Here is an 11,731-nt window from a genome sequence, read left to right as displayed (position 1 = left end):
CTTGGTGTTCAGGCTTGCTAGCATATGTATACCTGCCCCTGGAAATTTCCACTACCTGCGTCTGACGAAGTGGGTATTCACCCACGAAAGCTCATGCTCCAAAACCTCTGTTAGTCTATAAGGTGCCACAGGATTCTCTGCTGCTTTCATTTAAAATGCGGATCTTATCAGTTTTGTTCAGTGGTTCTTAACCTGGGGTGCACGCACCCCCTGGGGTAGGGCTAGTGCAAGGATATTTTGCGCCCTAGGTGAAACTTGCGCCCCTCCGTCCCCCCCTGCACATCGGTTCATTTGAGGGGCAAATCCCAACGAGCCTTTATAGACCCCAAGGGCTAGCCATGGCCAGCTGCTGCTCCCAGACCAGGTTCCTCCTTCCCCAACCCCTGTACTTCCCTGGAGGGTGCACAGCCCCCCCGCGAGCCCTCCCCACCCCACCAGGTGGCCCCTGCCTCGAGTCCACTCACCGGCTTTGCTGGGTTTGGGCTGCTGCAGCAGCTCAGTAGGGAGGGAGCCGTCTTCCAGAGGCACTGGAGAACCAGAGCGTCCCGCTTACGGCAGCAGCAGTGAGCCCAAAACATGGAGGAGCTGGTGTGATGTGGGGAGGAGCTGGTGTGATGTGGGGGACAGCAGCCCTGGAAAGGCGGTGGCGCTGCTGGCAGGAAGCAGCTGTGCCCCCCCACCCCTCCTGCCCAGGCTGCAGTGTATGTATGCGGGCGCCAGCCCCCATGTACCCCCCGGCTCTCTCCTCGCCTAGGGTTACCATATTTGAACAATCAAAAAAAGAGGGGAGAGCCCTGCCCCCATCCACTCCCTGCCACTTCCCACCCTGATTGCCTTGGTCAGAACTCCCAACCCCAGGGCTGGTGCAACCATTTAGGCGATCTAGGCGGTCGCGTAGGGCACTAGGATTTGGGGTGCAGCATTTTCTTCTGCAGCGACTGCAGCGGTCGGATCTCCGGTCACCGCCAGCATTTAGGCGGAGGGAGCTAGGGCAGGGGAGCGCAGGGAGGGCCGCCTGCAGCAAGTGGCGGGGGTGGGATGCAGGGGAACTCCCTGCCCCACTTCCTCCCCAATCACGCCGTGGCTGCTTCACTTCTCCCGCCTCCCAGGCCTGCAGTGCCAATCAGCTTAGGCGCCACAAGCCTGGGAGGTGGGAGAAGTGAAGCAGCGATGACGTGCTCGGGGTGCTCATGCGTGGAGCAGGGGTGAGCTGGGTCGGGACGGATGCCTCAGGGCAGGGGCTCGGGGACGGGGGAGGGCACAAGGTGGAAGTTTCACCTAGGATGCAAAACACCCTTGCACTGGCCCTGCCCAACCCGTCCCCCTCCCTGCTCCTTGTCCCCTGACTGCCTCCTTTTGAGACCCCCACAACCCTAACTGCACCCCTAGGGCCCTATCCTCTACTTGTCCCCTGACTGCCCCAACCCTTATCCACACCCCCACCCCCAGACAGACCCCTGGGGACTCCCACGCCCCATCCAACCACTGCCTGCCCTCTGACAAGACCCCCAGAACTCCTGATCCATCCAGCCCCCCCCACCCCCCGCCCCCCCCCCCCACCCCCCGACTGCCCCCCCCGGGACTCCCCTTACCAGGCCCATGCCAGTCAGACACTGGCTCCACATGAAGGTAAGACTCCACATGGAGTGCTGAGGCAGCCAGAAGCGGGGAGCTGCAGGAGGACAGGGGTGGCGGTGGCTCACACTTCCAGGAGCTGCAGATCCCGAGCGTGGTGAGGGGGGAGCCGGGGAAGGGGGGACACCTGCAGCGAATGGATGCAAGCGATGGTCCCTATATGCCCCTTTGCTCCCCCCTCGCCACACTCGGGCTCTGCGGCTCCCGGGAGTATGAGCACCAGCCCTCCCACAGCAGGCTCAGGGCCCCACGCCCCAGCAGCTCACACTCCCAGGAGCCACAGAACCCCAGCGCAGGGAGGAGGGAGCCAGGGGGTGCGCCTGCCACTGGTCTGGGGTCCTGGCCGCTGGCCCTGCTCGGCCTCTACTGTCCTGGGATTCCATTTACTCAGCTACCCGCACGCTGAGCGGGGCCGGCAGCTGGGACCCCGGCTGGCAGCTGCGTGCCAGGCAAAATCAGCTTGCGTGCCAAAGGTGGTGTGCGTGCTGTAGGTTGCCGACCCCTGTATCAGATGCATGGTGTGAATGATCATGTATCTAGAAATATCTTCTGCTGTGCTGGTCTGAGAGGAAGGATGGTTTCACTGCTAAGGCAGTAGATTTGGGATTTGAGTTTGATTCCAAGCTCTGGTGAGACCTGCAGTTTGACCGAAGCAAGTCACTAATTTCTCTGTGCCTCAATTTGCCTTCATAAAAATTGGGAGAGTATACCCAACTGGGAGAGTCCTTACCTCACAGGCACATGGGAACAATGAATATTTTAATGATCAGATACAGGAGCTAAATCATGATAGAAAAGTCTATAAATAAAAACACATTGCAAGTGTTTTGTGGGTATATTGTATCAGAGGGGTAGCCGTGTTAGTCTGGATCTGTAAAAAGCAACAAAGAGTCCTATGGCACTTTATAGACTAACAGATGTATTGGAGCATGAGCTTTCATGGGTGAATACCCACTTCGTCAGATGCAGCTGAATTTAGAAACTGTGCTTTAATAGTGCCACAACTTGCAACATATCAATCTTCTGTCACCTTCAATATTACTGATAGGCCTGATCTAACTCATCAAAAAGAAATGGAAAGACTCCTGCTGACTTCAGTGGGAGTTAGAGCAGGTCCTATACAGAAGCAGAGATCTCGCCTTTTTTAAATCAGATCTTCACTCTTATAACACTCCTCAGATCCTTTCCAGAGCCCAGGATTCCAAATGTGTATCTGACAGAACTGATTTTACTCTGTGTTTGGGAAAGTTGTGGGAGAGGAGAATAATCTGGTTCATAGCCGCAGCTACAGTAATCTTATATCAGAGTATTTCTCACCACAACCTCTTTCCATCTCTCTTTTGGTTGCAAAATCAGCAGTGCGATGCATAAATAAACCTTTTGAACTGAGCTAATGAAATACAAAGGCTCTGGGTTAGATTTTTCTCTCATGCACATCAGTATTTATAGTTGTTTAGTACTACTGCCTTCGGTGGAACCGTCCTGGTTTACGTTGTAACGACTAGAGAAACAGGCCTGTCATCATCATCACAAAATGGGCACAGTTCCAGATGATATCATGTGGGAGAAAGGGAAGCTCCCATGATTTTAGCAGCAATATATCAGCTGGCACCACATAATTCCTCCATTTAACTCTGGTTCAGCAGATCACAACTCTTGACCGCGCACTCCTCAGAGAACATAAGTGACCCTTGGGGCTGTGTGCAGCATACACTTCTTAGGATCGTGGTTCAAGTCTCTTTTATCTGTTTATCTAGTTTATATGTTAGCAGTAGTTTCAAGACAAAAATTAAGAGTTTAATCCCACTTTTATAAATGAATGTTAGTATTGACAAAGGCTAGTTAGATTTATGCTGATGTGTGTTTCCAAGCTATTTGTACATGCTGTTGCATGGATCTGAAAATATTTCTGCTCTGTTGCCCAGCTAAAAATTGGTCTGTTGCATGACAGACCCAGGTAAAATAACTAGATCTAAAAAATGTGATTATGTGGTCGTAAAATGTTAATGACAGATGAGCACACTGGATGCAAGTGGTGATTAGTGAGAAGGGTATTTCCTAAATTTACACAGGTTCTACCCTACTCTGGTTCAGCCCATCAAGGAAGTGGTGTCTCAGTCTCATGTTGATAAGAGACCTTGAAAACCTAGCAGTTAAACACTGAGTCCACCTTTTCCAGACCAAGCTCTGTGCAGGAGTTCATACAGTGTGGATTAGATTATACTGCACACAAAGCATTCAAAAAAATTGAAACAAGCACTTTGATCTAAGAGCACCAAAATAGTGGATGTACATGGGTCTACAAGTGTTATACAGAGTGCTTACTCCTGCTCTTTTCCATTCTTAACAAGAAGTGGCCAGATTTGGAGCCAGAGTCTGATAAGAACCATAAAACCTGGTCTGGGGACCTGTTGACTCCAACGGGGTCTTTGGATCCAACAAGTAAACACTGAGGCTACATCAGTACCAGTGTCAGTAGCCTTGACCTCTTGGCATTGTTGGCTCGCTTGTATCTGTGTATTCTATCTGTTCTGACAGTGAACTGAAGGAGTCAGTGACCAGTGTGCCACTCTGTTTGTTTTAAGGCAGTGGTAAATCATCTGAGTCTGAGCAGACCAGGATCTCTTCCAGTTCCTGCTTCTGTATCTCTAACAGGACTGTTCACAGAGATTCTCAGGTTATGTGTGGACAGTACTCAGTGTGAGGTGCTCCTGTTCAGTTTAGATACAGTTCCTTGAATTTTCACCAAATACTAGGTACTTGAGGCAGCCCACCTAAAGCATCAGGATGTTCTTTTTACTCATATTTGGATGACTAGCTTCTCAAGGCCCAGTGTCGTCTTCTCTGCATATTATCTTCTTCCTGCTTTGACAGTCTAGGTCTTGGGATAACCTAGAAAGGCTGCTTTCACTTCCATGCAGAGATTGGCTTCTGTAGCAGAAACTCTCAACAACACAGTGTTAACTGCTTTTCTACTACAAGAAAAATTCATTGACATTCAAATACACATTGCTCATAAGGATATACAGTCTCATGGCAAATCAAGTCGTTTCTGAGATTCTTAGGTCTCATAGACCCTGGCAAGTACATAAATGCACATTGTCTCCTTCAGAACAAACCCATTGCAGCCAAATGCAGATCAGGGCTTTGAAGCCCCATATGAGGTACTGATGTAAAATTGTAGTCTGAGAAATCAGTGTGCAAGCAGTGCCTCAGCGAGCTGATGGTGCTTCAGCATGCATTCTGGCCTGCTGGGTACTACCGGACTGGCTGTGTCTTTTGGCAAGTTTTGTTTTGCCAAAGATCTCCAGTCCTAATCCTGACCCTTTCTCCTGCAGAGAGTTATTCCTGATGATTGTTCTCCCAAGAGTAGGGGTTTCCAGAGGCAATTCTTGAAGGAGTAAGGAAGGTTACTTGCCTATTACTGGAGTTCTCACAGAGGTAGTGCCTCCACAGAGCCATTCCCATCCACTCTCCTTTCCCGTTTGCTTGGAGTCCTTCCTGATGTAGCATAAAGGAACTGAGGATAATTAAAGCCTCTGTGACTCTTTTCATAACCTAGAATCAAACATTTTGATCCACATGAGGGATTGTGTGCAGTCTCAACAGTCACCACTTTCCGCATGGACCCAGATCTTGTAGCATTATGGCACATACTCAGTGGTGTGGCTCTGAAGAAACATGTAATTGGCTTTCTTAGAGAACATTGCGAGCACCCTTCATGGTGGTCATTTGTTTTCGTCAAAATTTGCTGAGTTACAAATAGCGTGAATCTTCAGGCCATAAGATTTTAAAGGAGCTAAGCCACCTAATGAATCTCTTGTCCTTAATTTATACAATTTCTAGCTAGAAACTAGAAGCTGAGCTGTTTTAAAAACCTTGAATTTCACCAATATGCCTGTCTTTCTGTTAATTAATGTTATAGAGTCTAAAATACTGTCAAGTTTTCCTTTATAGACAAAATAATACGCACATATTTTATAAATTTCCATTGAGAGGGAAGTGTATCCCATTTGTGATTTTGACAGTGGATATTTGTTTGTTTGTTTGTATACTTGCACCCAGTGCCATGACTTCTGGTTGTATTCTCATACACTAAGAAACAAAATGTCAGCCAGTAATCATGCAACTGTAAATGCCTTTTTCAAAGGTGCTTTATTCAGACCTATATCTGAGGCCCCAAACTTTTTTCAGCCAAATTGGAAATACTAATGCTTTTGTTTATTTTACAATAGTTTAAAACATAATATGATTATTAATCATACATCTGGAAAATAAATATTACTTCATTTCACAGAACATGCAGACTTCTCTAGTAATATTTCTGTTAGTAAAATATCGCCACAATTATGGGAAGTTAATTATGGGAAGTCCATTGAAGTTAATGATTGATTGATTTCCATTGATTTCAACAAGATTTGAATCAGGCTCTGTAGATCCAATGAAGGAGCAACCTGAACGTAGACACACATTCATTATTATTTGTACATTCTTTATATATAGAAAGCGGTTTAGTGATACCTGGGATTCCTTTCATAGGCATCCTTTTCTTCAGAATAGCAGTCAATCTGAACTTTTCCAGGAAGTATGGGATCTGTTAGTTATTTTTCCTATTTAAAAGTACCATTTATGCATGAATATGTGAAGGACAGATCACTTCATTGAAGCACTATTTATGCATTTAGTTTTTATATCTTATATTGCAGATAGAATCAACCAACGGGGAGAATCCAAGCATCAAGAAATCCCTCTTTCCTCTTTTTAATTCAAAGAATCATTTAAAGCATAGTTCTTCTTTGAAAAAGCTTCCTGTAGTCACTCTACCCATGGTATTATTTTTAAGTACAGTAGCACGGAAAAATGCTCCAGTAAACTTATTTTACTGACTACAGCAGCATGTATTCTATTTTCATGGGATCACGTTCTCTTTAAGCCAGTTAAGTATCTTGGACCAGTTCCATAAATTCAAATACACTCAGCAGTCCTATCAAAATAAATGTAATAAAAAAGATTCATAATTGAGTCATCCAAGATATACTCAAAATGTATCCAGTTGCTAAGAGAGGAAGAGCCTGGGACTAAGAGTAATGAAAGCAAATTCTCCTGAAATCAGTTACACTGTAAAACAGAGTGACTTTCCCCTTTTGTTTGACCAGTACAAATAAACTTGAAAATAATTTGGTTTATAAATTGTATTTATATTTTGTTTACAGATTGTTCTCTTATGTCCAAATTGAATTAATCAACTATTGTAACTGCAGGCTCAATGAAAGATCAATTTTTATTAGTTTGTGCTGCTGCTGGATTTTTCTTTGTCCTAATTGTTACTGGTGACCTTTTTTTAGTGAGAGCAAATTTTGGTTGTTTTGTTTTTGTCTGTTGTTCCATGGAATGGTGATATGAGGTAAATCCCCTATATATTAAAAAGCTTTACATTTTCTTCATCCTCGCCTCAGGTTTTACAGAGACACAAATATGTTGAACTTGAGGATACGGTTCCCCTGCATTTGTAGCAGCAAGACTCAGCAAAATATCCAATTAAAAACAGTGTTGATCTGTTTTCATTCAGGGCAAAATTTGGCTTTACAGAACTGGCCCCCGGTCTTAACTGCAATATGGAATGCTATTGAAATGAGGCTAAGGCACCGCAGGGCTTTTTGTAGGCTTTTTAAAATGCTCTCTCTTCTAGCAACTAACAGCATGGGAATGCTTTAAGAGTTGAGGTTGTAACAAATCTGCATGATATCCACAATAATATGGGGGGAGATATTTAGAGGACATTGCAACTCAGCTGCAGTAGTGGGCTTCACCTGCATTGTATAATAGGAGTCGGGGATGATTCCTACACCTAATCTTAAGGACTTACTGAAATCCCCTGTTTATTATTATGTTGCAGATGCCCGGCAGTGATGGTCAGGATCTTTTGGCATTACAGAAAGCCATTCACTCTTCCAATCTCCAGAGCAGCAGGCAGAAGGATTGGCATCCTGAGAAGATGACAGAAATTCAAACTCATGTAAGTGTCATTTTCCATTCCCCACACTCTCTCACTGTGGTGTCTTGACAGTGAACAGAAAAATTGCATTTGCCTTTATCCTCTGCTTACTTCTCAGTCCTGTGGCTACCATTCTGCATAATTGAGAAGTAAGGGATATGAGACAGAGAGAAAAACAGTGTATTACAATCCATACAGTACATATCACCTGCTGGAAGGGCATCACAAACCTTCCTCCTTTCCCCTCCCCAGCCTTGGATTCGGGACAGTACCGATAGGACTATTGGAGTGGCAAAAAATCCAGAATGGAAGCCATAATAGTCCCTGTGTCCACCTTTTAGGCTGCAAAAGCTTTGATTATGTTTTTGCATTAGAGGCGCTTTCAAAAAAACAGAATATTTGGCCACTTACTTTGAGGCAAGCTGCGCTGTAAATCTACCCCCTCTACTCTGCCATGCACTATGTGTCTGTATGGACCATGCTGCTTGCTGGGCACTACAAGTTCTCTAGTGCACTTTGATCCACTCCACTTTGAAACAGGAGCAGATCAAAGCACGCTACAGAAATTTTAGTGCACAGCAGCATCCATGTGGACACTTAGTGTGCGGGGTAAGCTTACATCCCAGCTTGCTGTGAACTAAGTGCTCATGTAGACATCTTCCCCCCTCACCCCCCGAGCTTCAAAACCAGACAGGAGAACTTCGTTGCATCTGCCGTGGTTTCAAAAAATAATTGGTGGAACAAAGTGTTTCTACTGTAGCTATCTCAACTGTTCAGGCACCAATAGTAGATACTGATCATAACCACCAAGCACTTTATGTATTGCCGTATTCCTGTACAGTGGGTCCTAGTCAGTGGATTGAAATTAAATATTCAGAATTAGTAAACAGTAAAAGGAACTAAGTCCTGACATTTTTTAAAGTTAAGCTCACTCCGTTTAAGACATGCCCAAGACAGTTTTCATACAGAAAGGCTGGCATGCTAGTGTAACTGCCGGGCATAAGACCAAATGTTTCCCTGATTCATTGTCTTCCAGAGCCAACCTTTAAAATCCCTTCGGAAGCTGTTACATCTGTCCTCCTCCTCAAATCATTCTATCCCTTCTGAATCCCGCTTCCAGCCGTTACCAAGTCAGCCAGCCAAAGCTTCTTTTTCTGAAGTGCGAATTCACCCCATAAGTCAAACTTCCAGTAGCAGCAGCAGCAGCAATGTGCGTCAGGAGCCCCAATCAAAAGGCAGGCCAACACTTCAGATACCAAGCCAGATAGAACCGAGTTGGCATGTGTCTCCGGTGAACAGGAGTGCTAGTGACGGGACTTCCTACTCTGATCAACTGCCTTCCAAGAGTGGACAGAATGGACCCACGTATAACCGAACAAACCGTTCCCGAATGCCAAATCTGAATGATTTAAAGGAGACGGCCTTGTAATGGCACTCCCGATTGCACACCAATTAACATGGGAATTTGAGTCGAGGGTTTGATGGTGTTGCTGGTGATAGTAAGACTGTATTTTGAGCTTTATGAAAGTGTGCAATATGTACCTGTGGGGCTATATTATTTGGCACCACACTGATAGTCAGGGATCATCCAGTAAAACAAGATGACTTATTAATTACCAGTCATCAGAAATCTCATTGGCTGATAGTGTGTGCAATTCAGGGAGAAGAAATGTGTTGCCATTTTTTCTCCTTTACATTCCAGCTCAATGCACATCTCTGTCTGAAAGCCGGGAGAGTTTAAGTATGTACTGGCACTTCGAGGGGTGAAAACAATTAATGTCTAGACTTATGCCCTTACTACATATTTTGCTGACTAGTTTAAAACAGTGGGGTTTATGTGATACAAGTATCCCTGTTAAGGGTTAAAGTTGAATTGTATGTCTTAAATTTGTTTTTTAAACTTCCACATTTGATAGGATTTGTAATATTTATTTATGATGAACTAATATCGTACTGTTATAATCATATCTCTTCTGTTACAATGTAAAGTTATTTTGAGCTGTTTGAAACATTGTGAAGCAGTGCAACAGCTACCGTAGTTTCTATAAAAACTAACAGTAACATTTATATATTGCATCAGGAGTATTTTATTCTCTCGCTCTATATATATATATATATATATAAAAATATATATATAAATGGTAAATAACTGTCTGATTTTTTTAAAATATGCTCATTTAAAAGAAAAGTATTGTTATGACACTATCTGCCATATTTTTATACATTTGTGATATAAAGTGCAGTATTATACTTATAATAAAAGGGAGTTGAATGTGGATATGTGTGACTGTAACAGTATGAATCTTGCTCAGCTATGAGAGCGCAGTGCTATAGGCATTACTATTGATAGCAAACAAAAGTATATTCATTTCAAAACTTTATATTGGCTATTTTGTTGGAGGTATTGGCTGAATGTAAGAGATTATATGGAACTGTACAATAATCTGAATGTGGTATATTCTCCCCTAAATGTGCACTTAGCTTTCCCATTAGCGTCAATGGGAGTTATGCATCTGCATCAAGAGAATAGAAACTTGGTATCGCTTATCTTTTCTCTAAAGGAAGAAAGTGCCCGTTTGCCACAAGCTGAAGCAGATGCTCTTCCACTTAATAATAGGGTGAAGACCAAAGAAATATAGCATGAGTTGCAAGTGACATGTCAAAGTAGTGACACTTACACATAGCATGGCACTGCAAATCATGGTATAAGCTTTTATGCATATATGTATTTTACATTTGATTTAAAAGTCTACTAACTAGAAAGATAAATCTTGTGTATTTAAGTTTAAAATGCTCTTGCACTTTTTTTCCTTCCTGTTTCAGGATGTACTAAAATAATGATATTCAGATAGAGGTGGGAATGGTGTCCGGCAGCTTAATTTCTCCTTGTAACTCGCTATCAGAATATTCCCATTCACAGTCAGTTTCCAGTTTCTACAAAATAGTAGATGTGAGGTTTCATCTTCTGTAGAATATTACGAAAATAAAAGAGATTGCCTTTATAACAATGGATTTTAAGTGTAGGGCCTGATTTCCCCTCTCATACTAGTGTAAATTAAGAGGAAGTCCACTGAAGTCAAATGAGTTACACTGGTATACACTGATATAAACGTGGTGTAGGTGAGAGGAGCATCAGACTGTAGTGTCAGAACAATACAATCTTTCCTACATTTAAACTAATTTGTTCAACTCTCGCATCAGTCTGCAGTGTAGCTCACTTTCTGCCTGTTATCTTCATATATCAGTTGTACTTACAGATATTCTGTCCTTTCCAAAAAAGTCAAGATGAGCATGAAGGTCATAATTTAGCCACAGATATAGATGTAAAAATAGCCATTTAGTAACATTTGAAGTTCCTATTTCACTGCAAAAGGAGGTAAAGTCCAAAATAATGCATTTAAGAACATTAAACAAAATTGACACCAACACTTGCAAAAGCTGGCTATAGGGTACAGTATGTTGTTTCAGGTTTGCACAGAACAAAAAAAAGTAACAAGTTTGGCAGACTATAAAGCAGGAATTCTTGATTTCTCAGCTGCCTGAAAGAAATGTGCATGTGTTGTTTTTTGAGATTTCATCTGATATATGTAATATATAAACACTATATATTATATATAATATACATGTAGTGTGTGTAAAACAGTGCTTTTTATGTCTTGATAAGCTCAGTAGACAATAATGCAGTTTCTAGTTTGAGAATGAGGCTCTAAGCAGTATTGTGTGAATGTCTGCAAGACTGGTAGTGTCTGCATCTGGCTCGTTAGTCTTATAAGAACTTCTTTTTTCATTAAATAATACATCACTTTCATTTTGCCTCTAAGTCGTCTTACCTTGCTGTTAAGGCCGTCACACTTGCATAATCACATTGGGCCATTATGCAGATTTATAGGAAGAACAGAAGCCTCCAGTGGATTTCCCCTCAGTATGCAATAAGCTAAATAGGAGAGATTACTAATTGTGCTGTCAGTCCTTTAACATCCTTATTGCAGCTTCAAGTGTGATTCAGAAAACATACAGAATATTTGGTGGTCCAAACTGAGGAGATCTCTCTCTATCCTGTACCACAATTTCCTCTTTAGAAACTTCTACAAACTTTGAAAA

At 43.2% G+C, this 11,731-nt stretch overlaps 1 protein-coding gene across 4 annotated transcripts in view; it reads left to right on the top strand.

The window, feature by feature from the left end:
* CDKL5 (cyclin dependent kinase like 5) overlaps nt 1–11,438 on the top strand; it is a 244,224-nt gene extending 232,786 nt beyond the window's left edge. For 3 of the 4 annotated variants that reach the window (XM_032763401.2, XM_032763399.2, XM_032763400.2), the window contains 3 exons: nt 6,342–6,464; nt 7,532–7,651; nt 8,667–11,438. In XM_032763401.2, the coding sequence (XP_032619292.1) occupies nt 6,342–6,464; nt 7,532–7,651; nt 8,667–9,059 (636 nt within the window). In that variant the 3' untranslated portion in view covers nt 9,060–11,438. The remainder of the gene's footprint in view (nt 1–6,341; nt 6,465–7,531; nt 7,652–8,666) is intronic. The other variant, XM_032763402.2, reaches the window with a different exon arrangement.
* The last annotated feature ends 293 nt before the right edge of the window (nt 11,439–11,731 follow it).

The sequence above is a fragment of the Chelonoidis abingdonii genome, chromosome 1, assembly GCF_003597395.2.
Source record: "Chelonoidis abingdonii isolate Lonesome George chromosome 1, CheloAbing_2.0, whole genome shotgun sequence".
In the NCBI taxonomy this organism is placed as follows: domain Eukaryota; kingdom Metazoa; phylum Chordata; order Testudines; family Testudinidae; genus Chelonoidis; species Chelonoidis abingdonii.
This window is presented reverse-complemented; position numbering and strand designations above follow the sequence as displayed.